At 37.9% G+C, this 16,682-nt stretch overlaps 1 protein-coding gene across 1 annotated transcript in view; it reads right to left on the bottom strand.

Moving 5' to 3' along the window:
• Positions 1-16,682, bottom strand: part of KDM3B (lysine demethylase 3B) — an 85,746-nt gene that overhangs the window by 44,485 nt on the left and 24,579 nt on the right. Inside the window, exons 2-5 of the mRNA XM_075541622.1 lie at positions 10,045-10,212; positions 8,043-8,156; positions 6,761-6,866; positions 809-933 (exon numbers count right to left, since the gene is read on the bottom strand). Coding sequence (XP_075397737.1) covers positions 809-933; positions 6,761-6,866; positions 8,043-8,156; positions 10,045-10,212 — 513 coding nt within the window. The remainder of the gene's footprint in view (positions 1-808; positions 934-6,760; positions 6,867-8,042; positions 8,157-10,044; positions 10,213-16,682) is intronic.

Here is a 16,682-nt window from a genome sequence, read left to right as displayed (position 1 = left end):
CATAATAGAATTGTTATACAAACTTTTTGAAGTCTCCTGTATTCGAAATTTAAGATACCACTGGAGAGAGGGTGATATTTGCCAAGGGGAGGAGGGTTGGCTTGCAGTATTACTTTATATACATGTACATCATTTTTAAAAATCTAAATGAAACTCTTATCATTTTAACAATTTTAGAAAAACTGTAGAGATGTAACTCAGCAAAACACATATAATTTGTGTGTATATATACATGTATACATGTATACATGTATACATATATAGCGAGAAAGCCAGAAACCAAATAAAAAATATAAACACATAGTTTGTCTCAAAACATCCATCTACTGTTTTTCCTCAAAAATTCATTCTCAAAAAAAAAAAATTCATTCTCTAACTATCTGTAATTACTGTGTGATTTCTATTTATTTCATTAGAAAAAATCTAGTTTTCCCTCCTGGCACCTAAGGGAGAGTGGCAGAAGTAGTGTAGAAGCAATTGCTAACTGACCAGGCGTTTAATAGCTATCTTTTACAAATACGAGATAAAATAATAACATCATCTTACATGTTTATATTGTTTGACAGATTTCAAAGCACTTTCAAATACATTATGTCAGGCCTCAAAACTGTATTCAGGTCAGCAGAAGTTTACATGAATTATCTGAATTTACAGATGAGAAAACTAAGTTTAAGAAATAAGAGCTGCATTTCTCAATGTCATACAGCCATTATGTGATACAGACCCAAGGATGGAACCTGTATCTTTACATGTAGGTAAATGCTCTTTTTCTACACTATCACTGGAAGTAGTTAACACAGACCCTCACCTCGGTTACAGACACATCCATAAGACGGGTGATAGAATCTTGATGGCTTACAACACCATAGAGCCAACATTCTTCCCCCTCTGGCTGGTATATTTTGACCCTGTGACCTTGAACACTGTAGGGACCTAAAGGAGAGATCCGTCAGTATTCAATATTTTTTGCTAGGCAGTATTTCACAATATCTCTAAAAGCAGAAGGAAAACGATAAGGAATAAACATTTTTGCCCAGTGACTTTTTTTATAAATCTAAATTATCTGAAAATTCCTTAGAATCTCCTAGGCCCCTGGTCCCAATTTGTGCCAATCCTCGAATTCAGGAAGTAATATACTAATATTATCGTTGGGTGCTGTCAAGTTGGTTCTGACACACAGCGCCCCAATGTACAACAGAGAAAACACTGCCTAATCCCATACCATCTTCAAAATTGTTATGCTTGAGCTCACTGTTTCAGCCACTGTGCCACTCGAACTCCTAGAGGGTCTTCTCCCTTTTGCTAACCCTCTACTACTTTACCAAGCACTATGTTCTTTTTCAGGACTGGTCTCTCCTGAAACGAGCCCTAGTAGTGTAGTGGGTTACATACTGGGCTGGGAACTTCAAGATCAACAGTTTAAAACCACAAGCTCATTCGAGAAAGATGAAGCTTTCCCATAAAAATTTAGTCTCAGAAGCTCACAGGGGCAGTCTACTCTGTCCTATAGGGTCGGAATTAACTCAATGACAGTTTGTTTGGTTTGGTTTCTCTTGATAACATGTCCAAAGCATAAGACAAAATCTTCCCTCCCTAATAAAATGTAAAAGAAGAAAAGAGAAAAAAATGATTAGGGCAAAGACTGTACAGATGTGCTTTATACAATTGATGTATGTATATATATGAACTGTGAAAAGAATTGTATGAGCCCCAATAAATTGTTAAAATTAAAAAAAAAAAAAAGACAAAATCTTCCCATCCTTGATTCTAAGGAGGCAGAAAATTCTGGATGGATTTCCCCATGATAAAATTATTTGTTCTTCTGGTAGTCCCAGGCACTTTCAATATTCTTTGCCAACTCCATATTGACTCCACAATTTATATAGAGTAATTCTTTAGTCTTCCTTATTCATTGCTCAACTTTCACATGCATGATGAGGTAACTGAAAATATAATGGCTGGGTCCAAGGCACCGTGACATTCTCATTTAAAAAAAACATTTTATTGGTGGCTCGTACAACTCTTAATCCATATATACATCCATTGTGTCATGCACATTTGTACCTTTGTTGCTGTACATTTTTCCCCTCCCTCCCTGCTCCCCTGTCCCTCACGAACCCTTGATAACTTATAAATTATTATTATTTTGTCTTATCCTACACTGTTTGACATCTCTCTTCACCCACTTTTCTGTTGTCTGTCCCCCAGGGAGGGGGTTATATGTAGATCCTTGTGATCATTTCCTCCTTCCCTCCACCCTCTGGCATCACCACTCTCAGTACTGGTCCTGAAGGGATCAACTGTCCTGGATTACCTGTGTTTCCAGTTCCAATCTGTACCAATGTACCTCCTCTGGTCTAGCCAGATTTGTAAGGTAGAACTGGGATCATGAGAGTGGGGCGGAGGGGTGGGGGAGCATTTAGGAACTAGAGGAAAAGTTGTATGTTTCTTTTCTTTTAAAAAAAATCATTTTATTGGGGAGCTTGTACAACTCTTATTACAATCCATCCATCAATTGCATCAGGCATGTTTGTACATATGTTGCCCTCATTTCTAGACATTTACTTCCTCTTTTTAATTCAAACATTTCATTAGGGGCTCATACAACTCTTATCACAATCCATACATACATCAACTGTGTAAAGAACATCTGAACATTCTTTGCCCTCATCATTCTCAAAGCATTTGCTCTCCACTTATGCCCTTTGTATCAGGTCCTCTTTTTTATTCCCCTCCCTCATGAGTCCTTGATAATTTATAAATTATTGCTTTGTTATATCTTGCCCTGTTTGACGTCTCCCTTCACCCCCTTTTCTGTTGTCTGTCCCCCAGGGAGGAGGTCACATGTAGATCCTTGTAACCAGTTCCCTCTTTCTAACCCACTCACCCTCTACCCTCTCAGTATCACCTCTCACACCTCTGGTCCTGAAGGTATCATCCACCCTGGATTCCCTGTGCCTCCAGCTCCTATCTGCACCAGTGTACATCCTTTGCTCTATCCAGACTTGCAAGGTAGAATTTGGATCATGATAGTGGGGGGTGGGGGTGGGGGAGAGAAAGCAGTTAGGAACTGGAGGAAAGCTGTATTCTTCATTGGTGCTACATCACACCCTGACTGACTCATCTCCTCCCCTAGACCCTTCTGCAAGGGGATCTCCAGTGGCCGGCAAATGCGCTTTGGGTCTCCACTCTGCACTTCCCCATTCATTCATTACGGTAAGATTTTTTTTTTCTGATGATGCCTTATACCTGATCCCTTTGACTCCTCCTGATCGCACAGGCTGGTGTGCTTCTTCCATGTGGGCTTTGTTGTGTCTGAGCTAGATGGCCGCTTGTTCACCTTCAAGCCTTTAAGACCCCAGACACTATCTCTTTTGATAGCTGGGCATCATCAGCTTTCTTTGCCACATTTGCTTATGCACCCGTTTGTCCTTAGTGATCGTATCATGGAGGTGTGCACCCAATGATATGATTTTTTGTTCTTTGATGCCTGATAACTGATCCCTTTGGAACCACGTGATCACACAGGCTGATGTGTTCTTCCATGTGGGCTTTGTTGCGTCTGAGCTAGATGGCTGTTTGTTTATCTTCAAGCCTTTAATACCCCAGACACTATCTCTTTTGATAGCCGGGCACCATCAACTTTCTTCACATTTACTTGTTCACCCGCTTTGGCTTCAGCAGTTGTGTCCGGAGGGTGAGCATCATAGAATGCCAATTTAATAGAAGAAAGTATTCATGCATTGAGGGAGTGCTTGAGTAGAGGCCCAAAGTCCTTCCGCCACCTTAATACTAAACCTCTAAATATAGGCACATGGATCTATTTTCCCATCCTCATATATATATTTGCATGTACATGTCTTTGTCTAGACCTCTATAAATGCCCTTTGCCTCCTAGCTCTTTCCTCTATTTCCCCTGACTTTTCTCCTGCCCCCACTATCATGCTCCGTCCCCACCTGGGTTACAGCTATACTTCTTCTTTACGTTGCTACTTCATAACTGTAATTTTGCTACTGTTATGACTCAGGCGACCCCTGTGAAAGGGTCGTTTGACTCCCAAAGAGGTCAAGACCCACAGGTTGAGGACCGCTGCCTCAGGGGGTATCTTTACTCTACTAGAGGGTGTGATTTGACATCATCCTTTGTTTCCTTGAGGGTATAGTCTGCTAAAAGACCAAACATACCTCCATCAAAGCCATCTTTTTTTCCTGACCACGCTACAGAAGTAAGAAGACCTGGCTTTGGACTCTGCATTTGGCTTGCCTGTGCTTGACCTTCAGATTTGGGACTTACCGGCACCCACCAGCAAATGAGACATTGCAGTAGTTTCAGGGGGTTTTGTGGGCATTGCAGTGAATCGCAGAGCCAAGGGACTTGAAGGAATGTATTCATGGGAGGGTAGAGGAAAAATAAAGAAAAGTATCTGGGACATTTAGGGAATCTTTAGTTTCCCATTCTTTGTGCCTACTCTAGTATTAATTCTAAAATAAATTATGACCATAGCGTGCGTCAGAAGTGGTAATGAGCACCACGAAGTGTTCTGGAATCTGCTTCTTTTCAATGTGATCTATAGTGTTATGATTCACTCAGTCAAATGCCTATCTATAGTCAGTAAAACACAAATAAACATCTCTCTGGTATTCTCCACTTGGCACCAAGATCCATCTGATGTCAGCAATACTACCAGTGGTGCTCTGCCCTTCTCTCCTCTGAATCTGCCTTGAATTTCTGTCAGCTTGTTACGCTGCTGCAAGCACTGTTGAACTATCTTCAGCAAAATTTATTTGCATATGATATTAATGCTAGTTTGATAGTTTTCAGGCTGCTGGGTCATCTGTATTTGGAATGGGCACAAGTATGGGTTTCTTTCACTCAGTTGGCTAATAGCTGCCTTCCAAACTTCTTGACATAGACTAGTTGAATGCTTCTAGTGCTTCAGATGCTTGATGAAACATTTCAATTGATATTTCATCAAGCTGCACCGAAGGCATTAATGAGAAGCCAGGCTCACAGAATTTATGGAAAAAAATAATGTAGAAAGGGAAAGAAGCTTAGAAATTAAAAACTAAATGTACTATGGAAATGTACTAGATACTTGCTATGTACATAAGAATGGGAGGCCACTTCACTAAGGGCACTATTAGTAAGTTAAGTGGCTGTAGAAGTGATAAATCACCATTTGTATTCTGCAATCTGGCTTTCAATTAACAGTGGGTAGAAAGTTCAATTTATGGGGTGCCAGCCTCTGCACTAATAATAGTCTGAACAAATATAGCACCTGTCTTCCTAGGACCACAGAGCTTCAAAGACATTTCTTTAACAGTCGGTAATGCAATCCTGACATTTCAGCTGGACCTCCAAGATGGATAGTTCCTCTCTCCTTCCCATATGTCTTTGCACACTTAAGACTACATCATTACTTCAGAATATTCTTTCTTGGAGTTATAATTAAGCTTCCTTAATTTTTCTCTACATACTCATATTCCTTCTACTCTCCTACCAACTTTCCCTCACTTTATTTTTCCTTCCATAACTTTCCTTATTAAATATAATTTTATCGATACTTTCCTCCTCAAATAGAGGTTTTCCTACCTTTACCTGTTTAAATTTATTTTTACCAAAGACACTATTTCACTGAAAACTATGGTTACTAGGAAGCCCAAAAAGAAAGAGAAGCAGACGTCAACATGAAGGGAAATAAAAACGAGCAGTCTGCCTTCAGTGTAGCATCCTGGGCAAACCTTGTATCTGCACTGAAAAAAGCTTAGTTGTTTGCATTCTTACAAATAATATTATTATGGGAACTGGAAACAGGGGGAAGCCAGGACAGATAAACCCCTCAGGACCAGTGGTGAGAGTGACGATACCGGGAGGGAAGAAGGGGTAAGAAGGGGGAACCGATTACAAGGATCTACATCTAACCTCCTCCCTGAGGGATAGGCAACAGAAAAGTGGGTGAAGGGAGATGCTGGGCAGTGTAAGATATGATAAAATAATAATTTATAAATTGTCAAGGGTTCATGAGGGAGGGAGGAGCAGGGAGGGAAGGGGGAAGGGAAAGAAAAGTGAGCTGATTCCAGGAGCTCAAGCGGAAAGTGAGTTTTGAGAATGATGAGGGCAACGAATGTTAAGTGCGCTTCACACAATTGATGTATGTGTGGATTGTGATAAAATTTGAATGAGCCCCAATAAAATGATTTTAAAAATAAGAATTATATATTAATGTGAATTAGGTTGTGGACATGTTACTTTATGAATATAATTTGCATTAGAAGTTATTTATTGGTGTTTAACAAGTCTTTATTCTTTGAGAACCATACACCATAAATTCAATTAGGACTAGTTCCTGATTACATCCCTAGTGCCTTAGCATGTGTCTAGTGCATGTTAAAACTTTAATAAACAAACAAACAAACAAACAAACTCATTGCCATTGAGTGAATGCTGATTCATAGCAACCCCTTGTGCGTTTCCAAGACTGTAACTGTTTAATGGGAGTAGAAAGCCTAATATTCTCCTAAAATCCTTAATACATACTTTAAAAATAAAATTTATAATAACTATGTATTATGAAATACAGTATAAAGAGGAAGCCCTGCTTTTAGTGAGATCTCATTTGTCCAATCTATCTTAGATATCCTGTTAACTGGAAATATTCTAACTTTATTCACAAAAAAGAAATATGTACAAATTCTATCACTCAATATTCACCAAACACTTGATTCAGAGTTTAAGAACAAATGACTCCCTCTGTCTTACCTCGGCTGAATATCTCTTGTAGTTTTTGGTCACCAATCAAAGCATTAACTGTTTCTCTAAGTGCAGCATGTTCCAAAAGAATCTGGTTTTGGCTATCTGTTCCCATCTGGTAAAGATAAAGGAAGAGAACTGAACATCATTAAAATGATTATCAACAACACACCTAACCAGATGATAAAAATCATACCCCTAAGGGGGCTCTGTATCAGCATTTGCCAAAGAATGTTCTCTAGAACTCTAATCTTCATAAGATGCTTTGAAAGAAACTATGCATTCAGTCTACAGTATATTACATATTATAAATTTTAAGGAAGTAGAGACCCTTTTTATTTCCTTCTTTTTCTCCCACAGAATAACTGGTGGATTCGAACTGCTTTCCAGGAAGTTAGCAATCCAGCTCTTAAGCCACTACGCCACCACCAGGGCTATATATTATAAATTTTTACATAAATAGCATACATGGTAAAATCTCTGGGAAATCACATAGCAAAGATACCTGTTTTTGGCAGCATTTTCTCATACTTACTTGACCACAAGCAACTTATTCCATAAATGTCTTTTTAATTTATTTTGGTATTTACTTATCTAACATTCTGAGTGTCTTTAACATACAGAGAACAAGATTATAAAGATGAATAAAGCAAGATTGTTGCCTTTGAGAGAAATTGAGACATATCAACAAAAAAATCCACATCAGTACCCCCAAAAATCACAAGTAAAACTCCTCCAGATCTCCCAGTTTTTACCTACCAGCCAGCAACTGAGAAACAAATACTTCAATAAACAAGAATAATTTAAAAAAAAAAAGAAATAACAATCTCAACTTTGTACCTTCTTTAAATTCTGAAACTATTAACTTGGATGTTAGTTTACTTAAATGATTAACTTTCACTTTCTCTTTGTAACTAAAGATACACCTCAGCTCTTAAATTGTTCATGCTGCTTGGAACTAGCTCAATTTCCCAGCCTGTTCTGCCACTGACATAATGTGAGCCCCTTCAGACTTTAATCTACAGAAGCAGTCACCTGAAGGAAGTCACGTCTTCTATGAAGACCCTCAGAATTATGGTCTTAAGTTCTCAGGTGAAGTGGGGGGAGTGTACAAAGATGAAAGAAGCTTTGGCTACTGAATGTAGTTTTCAAGGGAGCACAGAAACTTTAAAATATGGAAATGATTAAAGGAAAGTATCGATTTCAATGCTAAAAGAAACATCCTATATACTTATCAACAAAGAAATTACCAAGGAAAAAATAAGCTCAGAACTAGAGTTCTTTTCTGTACCTGGAACAGATGTAATCCATTAGCATCTGACAAGAAACGAAGCTCTCGATCCAAAAGGTATTCAACTGGAACCACAGAACCCAAACCCAACTTATCTACTAAGGGAGTGAAAGTCTGTGAAATATAATGAAAATAAATTAATTAGAACTTGCAAAAGAAAATAAATTCTAATTCAATCGAATCTCTAACACTGGAGAAAATATCCTTCATTCATATTGTTTATGCTGGTAAATATCAACTAAAACATTCTCAGCCTGCTTGCTATCTGCCCCTCAAATAATCAAAGGAAGGAAACTAGAATAGAAAGTCAGAGCAATACTCTTATTTTATGGCCAAAAAGGACAAGAGGAATAAGAAATTCCTCATTCTCTCTAGGGACCTGACTAATCTTGCCAAGCTTCAAGGAGGATAAATTATAGTCAATTCTCAGAATAAAGAGTTATACTTTCATTATCTCTAAAGTGCCTGAATTTTTGGTGAGGTTTCCAAAATAATCATATAAATACTAATCACACAGTAAGAGGACATTCACACAATTAAAACAGTGGGTGAAGGGATACAGCAGACAGTGTAAGATACAAAGTAATGATAACAATATATAATTGGTCAAGGATTCACAAGGATAGAAGGGTGTGGGAGGGATGGGAAAAAAGAGAAGCTTATACGAAGGGCTCAAGTAGAAAATATTTTGGAAATGATAAAGGGAACATATGTACAAATATGCTTGATATAATTGATTTATGTAATAAGAGCTGAAAGACGCCCCCCACCCAATAAAATGATTAAAACAAAACAAAACTAAGTTTTACTGCCCTTACGTTGATTTTGACTCATGGTGACCCTACAAGGCAGGGTAAAACTGTCCCGGAGGTTTCAGAGACTAACTCTTTACATGAGTAGAACGCCTCAGACAAGGGTAAGTTTTTAATACAATTTCATGAATAACCTACAAAGTTTACCAGAGGCCCTTCTAAAAGTTTAATGAGAAAGTGACCTTAAAAACAAAACAAAATAAAAAACCCACTTAGAGTGTGATCATAGGTAAAAAATATTTGTTGTATTATTTTAATTTGATTAGTCAGAGACAATATATTTTTTAAAAAAGATGTTACCATTTGTGCCTAAATTGGATAAACAGGATTAGCTAGAAAGAAATGAGGTACTCTCAGAATTAAAATTTATAACACAAATATTTTATTTCACTTTATGAAACTTGATCATTAAGAAAATGTTTAAGGATTATTGTGTTTTAAAACCTGGCTATGAAAAAGATAAAAAGATTCTTCAGGGAAAGCAGTATTAAGTATTCTTCTATTACCTAATATATAAAGTTTCAGGATACTAGAGAAAATATTTTTTCCTTTGAAATCTCAGGTTAAAAATGGGCTGGAGACCCAAAGCCCATTTGTAGGCCACTGGACATCCCCTTACAGAAGGGTCTCGTCTTGGGGAGGAGACAAGCCAGTCGGTGCGATGTAGCAACGATGAAACATACAACTTTCCTCTAGTTCCTAAATGCTTCCTCCCTGCCCCCACCATCATGATCCCAATTCTACCTTTCAAATCTGGCTGGACCAGAGGATGTACACTGGTACAGATAAGATCCAGGGAGACGTCAGACAATGCAAGAAATGACAAAATAATAATTTGTATATTATCAAGGGTTCATGAGGGAGGTGGGAGCAGGGAGGGAGGGGAAAAATGAGGAACTGATGCCAGGGGCTTGGGTGGAGAGCCAATGCTCTGAGAATGATGAGGGCAAAGAATGTACAAATGTGCTTTACACAACTGATGTATGTATGGATTGTGATGAGTTGTATGAGCCCCTAAAAATAATAAAAAACAAATAAATAAAAAAGCTCTACATTTTTACACAGCAAAAATAAAAAATGTATTAAGGGCAAGACATAATTTGAGGGGAATCTAGAGTTCAGTTATTGACAAGATATTATAATATAGGAATAACATTCAAATCTGTTCCTACTCAATAAGAGATTCTCACCAGGGCAGGCCACTGTGCAATGGAGACTCGAGTGCCCTGGAGAAGGACTGGATCCTTCCGGGGGGCCCACACAAGCGACCCTTCCAGCAGAAGCACAATAACTTCTTCAGCATGAACTTTAACCCACGAGTGTTGCTTCCAGTTACAGCCGTCAAATTCTACAAATATCTGTAAAAAAGAAAAGGAATGTGAAGTCACATTTGGAAAAATCTCACACTGCAACATACAAACAAATGTAAATCCCATGCTTTGGGTAAATTGACTGGAAAAAGCCACTGCTTTTTAGCTTTTTATTGTGAATCAGGTGAAGCTTTACAGAGCAGGTCATCATGCGTTTTACATTCAGTAATTCACACACATTTTTTTCAATTCATCCATTGCAATCCCCTCAATGTAACATCACTTATTATACTCTCTCCTAGGGTTTCCTATCTCCATTCCTCCTTTCTTAATTAACCCTCTGAACTTCGTTCTTAGGTCAATGCTGCCCTGTTGATATTAAATGGCTGATTATTCTACCACAGGGGCGAGTTCAGTTCCAGATCTGGAGGGAGATTAAGGGCATTGTTTTAGGGATCCCACCTATTCCTATCTGAACAGTAAGCCTAAGCTCTTTTATGATTTTATATTTTATTCCACATCTTTTTCCCACTCTATCCATTACCTTCAAGTGAGATCCTTTTCATATTATCTATTAACTTGTTTTTAAGTTCTTTGAAGGGATTTCAATAAAATTGATTATGCTTCAGAGAGTCAGAAAGTTAACTCTGAGCTCCACTATGAGAAGAGAAAAAAGAGGTAAAGGAGCATGAGTCAACCAGAATCACTCAACAGCTTTTACCTGTGTCCCTAACTCTTAGTTTGTGTTTCCTATTCACATCAACATGTAGTTGCTGGGTGCTTAAGATATATAAACGACCTTGCTAAATTCAAGAAGACAGAGAGGAATCTGGCATAATTCTTGGTCTCAAGGAGTTCAGAATCTAATAGAGAAATATTTTACAATTCTATTGAAAATGACTATGGCTTCCTTGGATTGTTTTTTTTTAAAAGGTAATTGTATTGAGAGCTCTTCCAGTTCTTGTAACAATCCACATATCAATTGTATCAAGCATATTTGTACATATGTTGCCATCATTATTTCTAAACGTTTACTTTCTATTGAGCCCTTGGAATCAGCTCCTCTTTTCCCCCTCCATCTTCCTTCCCCTCCTACCTTCTTGATCCCTTGATAAATTATTTTCATATCTTACACTGACTGCTTTCTCCCTTCCCCCATGGTTTTTGTTTATACCCCTGAGGGAGGGTGAGTGTGGTTACCTGTCGATCACTGCGATCATATCCCCCTTCCTACCCTCTTTTCCTCACCTTCCCCTTACCCTCCTGGTATCGCTACTCCCATTTCTGTTCCTGAGGGGTTTATCTGACTTGTAATTTTTTTTCCCTAAAGATAATTTTAGTGTGCTTTCAGTAAAAGTCTACACACAAAAAAATCAGGTTTTTATTTAGGATTAAATTTTTAAAAACAAGTGGTATATGTGCATAGTACAAAATTTAAAAAGACATGCACTGGGGGAGTGGGGCCCTCCCACTCCTGTTTGAAGATTTTTGAAGAGCCACTGCCAGCAGTGATCTCAGATCTGCTAGCTTAGGGATGCTGCAGTCTCAACAGGGCTTTGCTTCCAACAAGGCACTCCACTTTTGAGAAATACTGAAGTAGACAAAGGTTTCGAAAGGGATTCATATTGAATGAAATATTTTTAAAAGAAATATTATGCTTAGACTTGGCTTTTTCCAGGTAACATTAGACTTCTGAACATGATTCAACAGAGAATGAAGAAGTTTAGACATATGCATATAGGTATCACTATTTAGAAAATACATGTATAGTGCCGAACATACAGCTCACTATTTAAGAAGAGTTTGATTTTCCACGGAACCATGTATGTCCTATCTCATATTCAAACCATTTGTCATGGTGTGCATTGACTTACAGCTCCCCATGTGTGTCAGAATAGAACTCTATGGAGGATAGGGTTTTTTTAAAATTGTTTTATTAGGGGCTCATAGAACTCATCACAATCCATACATACATCAATTGTATAAAGCACATTTGTACATACATTGCCCTCATCATTCTCAAAACATTTATTCTCCCCTTGAGCCCCTGGTAACAGTTCCTATTTCCCCCGCCCTCCTCCCTCATGAACCCTTGATAATTTACAAATTATTATTCTGTCATATCTTTCCCTGTCGCATGTCTCCCTTCACCCACTTTTCTGTTGCCCATCCCCCAGGGGGAGGAGGTCACATGTAGATGTAGATCCTTATTATCGGTTCTCCCTTTCTACCCCCTCTTCCCTCCCAGTATCGCCACTCTCACCACTGGTCCTGAGGGGATCATCCGCCCTGCAGTCCCTGTGTTTCCAGTTCCTATCTGTACCAGTGTTCAACCTCTGGTCTAGCCAGATTTGTAAGGTAGAACTGGGATGATAGTGGGGGGGGGGGGGGGATGGGGGAAGCATTTAGGAACTAGAGGAAACTTTTATGTATCACCGTTGCTACACTGCACCCTGACTGGCTCATCTTCTTCCTGCGACCCTCCATAAGTGGATGTCCAATTGCCTACTAACGGGCTTTGAGTTTCCACTCCATACTCCCCCTCATTCACAATGATATGATTTTTTGTTCTGATGATGCCTGATACCTCAATCCCATCGACACCTCATGATAGCACAGGCTGGGTGTGCTTCTTCCATATGGGCTTTGCTGCTTCTGAGCCAGATGGCCACTTGTTTACCTTGAAACCTTTAAGACCTCAGACGCTATATCTTTTGATAGCTGGGCACCATCAGCTTTCTTCACATTTGTCTTCAGTGATCGCACTGTGGAGGTGAGCACACAATGATATGATTTTTTGTTCTTTGATGACTCATAACTGATCCCTTCGGCGCCTCATGATCATGCAGGCTGGTGGAAGCACAGTTCTTTAACACACAAGGGGTAGCCATGAGTCACAGTTGACTCAAAGGCAACTAGTTTTCATCTTTAATGAATTTTAGTTGACTTTTAATAAATATATGTAATAAAATGGCAGAATGTAAATTAAAAATCAGGTCCACGGAAAAGCAAACTTCAACAATAAGAAGACATTTAACTGCTATGATTGAGTGACATGTTAACTCTGAGCTTCCCAAAGGCCACCATTAAAATAGAGGCAAGGCCAATTGCAGTGTTCTTAGTATCCACAAGAAAACTTATAGCAATTACTCAAGAAAGCAGTTTTTCCAATCATTTGATTGTGTAAGAAACTTATCATTTCCAAGAAGCAACAGTGATGGATGGGCAATATTTGAATCCCTATAATAGTGACTCTCAATTGGCAACTGGAGAGTTACTAGATGTAAACACTAGTGCATAAAACACATACCTTAGACCGAATAGTTTATTTCTCACATAAATGTAAGAGTATGTGAGGAATAAAATTTAATAAATCATTAAATTACTGAATTTGCGACAGTTTGTCAGTATGTATGTTTTCATATAACTAACATAAAAATTATAAGTTTGCTGTTGTTAGGTACCATCACGTCAGTTCCAACTCATAGCAGTCTTTTTTTTTTTAGCAGTCTTATACAACAGAATGAAACAATTGCTGGTACTACATTATCCTTCTCACAAATTTCTGTTCTGTTTGTGCCAGTTGTTGCAGCCACTGTAAAACCCATCTCGGTCTGGAGGTCTTTCTCTTTTTCACTGACACTCTACCAAGTATGACGTCCTCTCCAAGGACTGGTCTCTGTTGACAATGTGTCCAAAGTACATGAGGTGAAGTCTCATTATCCTTGTACCTAAGGAACATTCTGGCTGTCCACAGAGTACTTTAAATATTCATTGTCCAACTTTCAATACATGTGAGGCAGCTGAAAAAGTCATGGCTTGGGTCAGACACACCAACACTTAGTCTTCAAAGTGGCATCCTTGTACTTCAACACTTTAAAGAGGTCTCCTGCCGATTTGCCTGATGTAATACATAGTTTGAGCTCTTATTAAAAACAAAAGTTTTATTAGCACATAATCCACGCATCACATAATAGTTCAATAATATCAAGAGTAGTAGTACAATCACCACCATAATTTCTTTCTTGTACTTATTATTACTAGTTCCTCATTTCCCTCCAACTGCCCCCATCATACCCCCAAGAAATTATTAATCCAGTTACTGTCTCTATATATTTGCTGATCCTGAATTTCATATAAAGAAAAATATACAAACACCAACAAACAAAAAACTAACACATTAACAAAATAGATATGAGAAAAACCTCAATTGAAAAGAGTAGAAAATACTAACAGAAAATAGAAAATATTCAAAACAAATTAAGAATGGGTCAAAAGAGACTGCAAATGATAAGGTGTTAAAATTTTTTAAAAATCATTTTATTGGGGGCTCCTACAATTCTTATCACAATTTATACATCCATCCATTGTTTCAAGCACATTTGTACATTTGTTTCCATTATCATTCTCAAAAACTTTGCCTCCTACTCGAGCCCTTAATATAGACTGTTCATTTCCCCCTCCCTCCCCCTCCCTCATGAACCTTTCATAATTAATAAATTATTATTTTGTCATATGTTACACTGTCTGATGTCTCCCCCTGACCTCTTCTCTGCTGTCCATCCCCCAGGGAGGAGGCTATACGTAGATTCTTGTGGTTGGTTCCCCTTTTCTACCCCACATTCCCTCCACCCTCCAGGCATCGCCACTCTCACCACTGGTCCTGAAGGAGTCATCTGTCCTGGATTCCCTGGTGTTAAAATTTTAACTGCAACTGCAATAGTATACTTTCCAATGCACTCTGCATGAAAACAAGGTTATTCAGAACACTGGATTATTAGAAGGGATTCACTAGAAGGCTTAATCCACATTTATTTCATTTGTTTTTTTTAACTGAAACACATTTTAATGACCCCCTGTGTTCAAAGAAACATGTTCCAGTCCTGTGCCATCTTCACAATTGCTGCTATGCCTGAATTCACTGTTGCTACGTTCTATCAATCTATCTTATCGGAAGTCTTCCTCTTTTTTATTTTACCAAGCACTATATCTTTTACTTAGGGACTCTTAGGGTCTCTTCTGATATTTTTTAAACTGTGTGAGACAAAGTCTCTCTATCTTCATCTCCCAGGAGCATTCTGTCTGTATCTCCACCAAAGGATATATTTTTCTTTTGGCAGTCCACAGTATTTTCATGTTCTTTTCAGCAATATAATTTAAATGTATCAAATGTTCTCAGTCTTCCTTATTCATTGTCCAGCTTTCACCAGCATATCAGAGGTGACTGAGAGAACACATGGCTTGAGTCTGGTGTACCTTAGTTCTCAAAGTGACATCTTTGCCCCATGCATTACATCCGTTTATTTCTTGACTGCTGCTTCCATGAGCGCAGATTGTAGATCCAAGTAAAATGAAATTCTTCTTTTTTTTTTAATGAAATTCTTGACCACCTCAATCTTTTCTCCATTTATCACATGTGGTCTTTTGGTCCAGTTGTGAGGTTGTTTTGTTTTTTACATTGAGATGTAATACACACTGAAGGTTGCAATCTTTGATCTGCATCAGTAAATGCTTCATGTCCTGCTCACTTTTAAATAAGGTTGTCATTTGCTTGTTGAAGGTTGTTTACCAGGCTTCCTCTAATCCTGATGCTGAGCTCTTCTGCATATAGTCCAATTTCTCAGATTTTTTTTGCTCAGTATACAAGTTAAATAAGTGTGGTAAAAAAGATATTACCCTTATACGCATATTTTATCATTTTAAATCATGGAGTTTGCCCTTGTTCAAATTGAACTGCTACCTGGTCTATGAACAGCTTCTGCCTGGGTACAATACAGGATTCTGGAATTCCTATTCTTTACAATCTTTTCCATAATTTGTTATGATTCAGTCAAATGCCTTCAGAGTCAATAAAACACAAGTAAACAGTTTTTTTTGGCATTCTCTGCTTTCAGTCAAGATTCAATTGACAGTAACAATGGTATCTATAGCCCATGTCTTCTAAATCTGTCTTGAATGTTTGACAGTCCCTGGTGTTGTACTGCTCTACCTGCTTTTGAATTCTCTTCAGCAAAATTTTACTTGCATGTGATATTAATGATGGTGTTAGATAATCTCTGCATTATAATTATAATCCTAGTTACATCAGTTATAATTATAATATGAAAATTGAGAATATTTATAGTTGCAAAGAATGGAACCATTGCTATGTATTACAGCATTAGGCTTAATCTCTTTTTAGGCAATAAATATCTGTGAATTAAAGTGCACTATTAAATCATTATCCCAGAATTTAAATTCATTATATGAAGCTCTGGTTTCCATCATTTTCAATATATCAAGTGATTTATATATATACTAAAGAAAAATTATGATGAGGCAAAACTCAGTTTGTTACAGACAAAAAAGAGAACACTGAACTATAATGTATATACCGCATATACTCAAGTATAAGCCAAGTTTTTCAGCACATTTTAAATGCAGTTTTGTGGTAAAATTAGGTGCCTCAACTGATATTCGGGTCAGCTTATACTTGAGTATATACAGTAGGTTCCCAAACTTACTTGACCTATTGCCCC

This window comes from Tenrec ecaudatus, chromosome 2, assembly GCF_050624435.1.
Source record: "Tenrec ecaudatus isolate mTenEca1 chromosome 2, mTenEca1.hap1, whole genome shotgun sequence".
In the NCBI taxonomy this organism is placed as follows: domain Eukaryota; kingdom Metazoa; phylum Chordata; class Mammalia; order Afrosoricida; family Tenrecidae; genus Tenrec; species Tenrec ecaudatus.
This window is presented reverse-complemented; position numbering and strand designations above follow the sequence as displayed.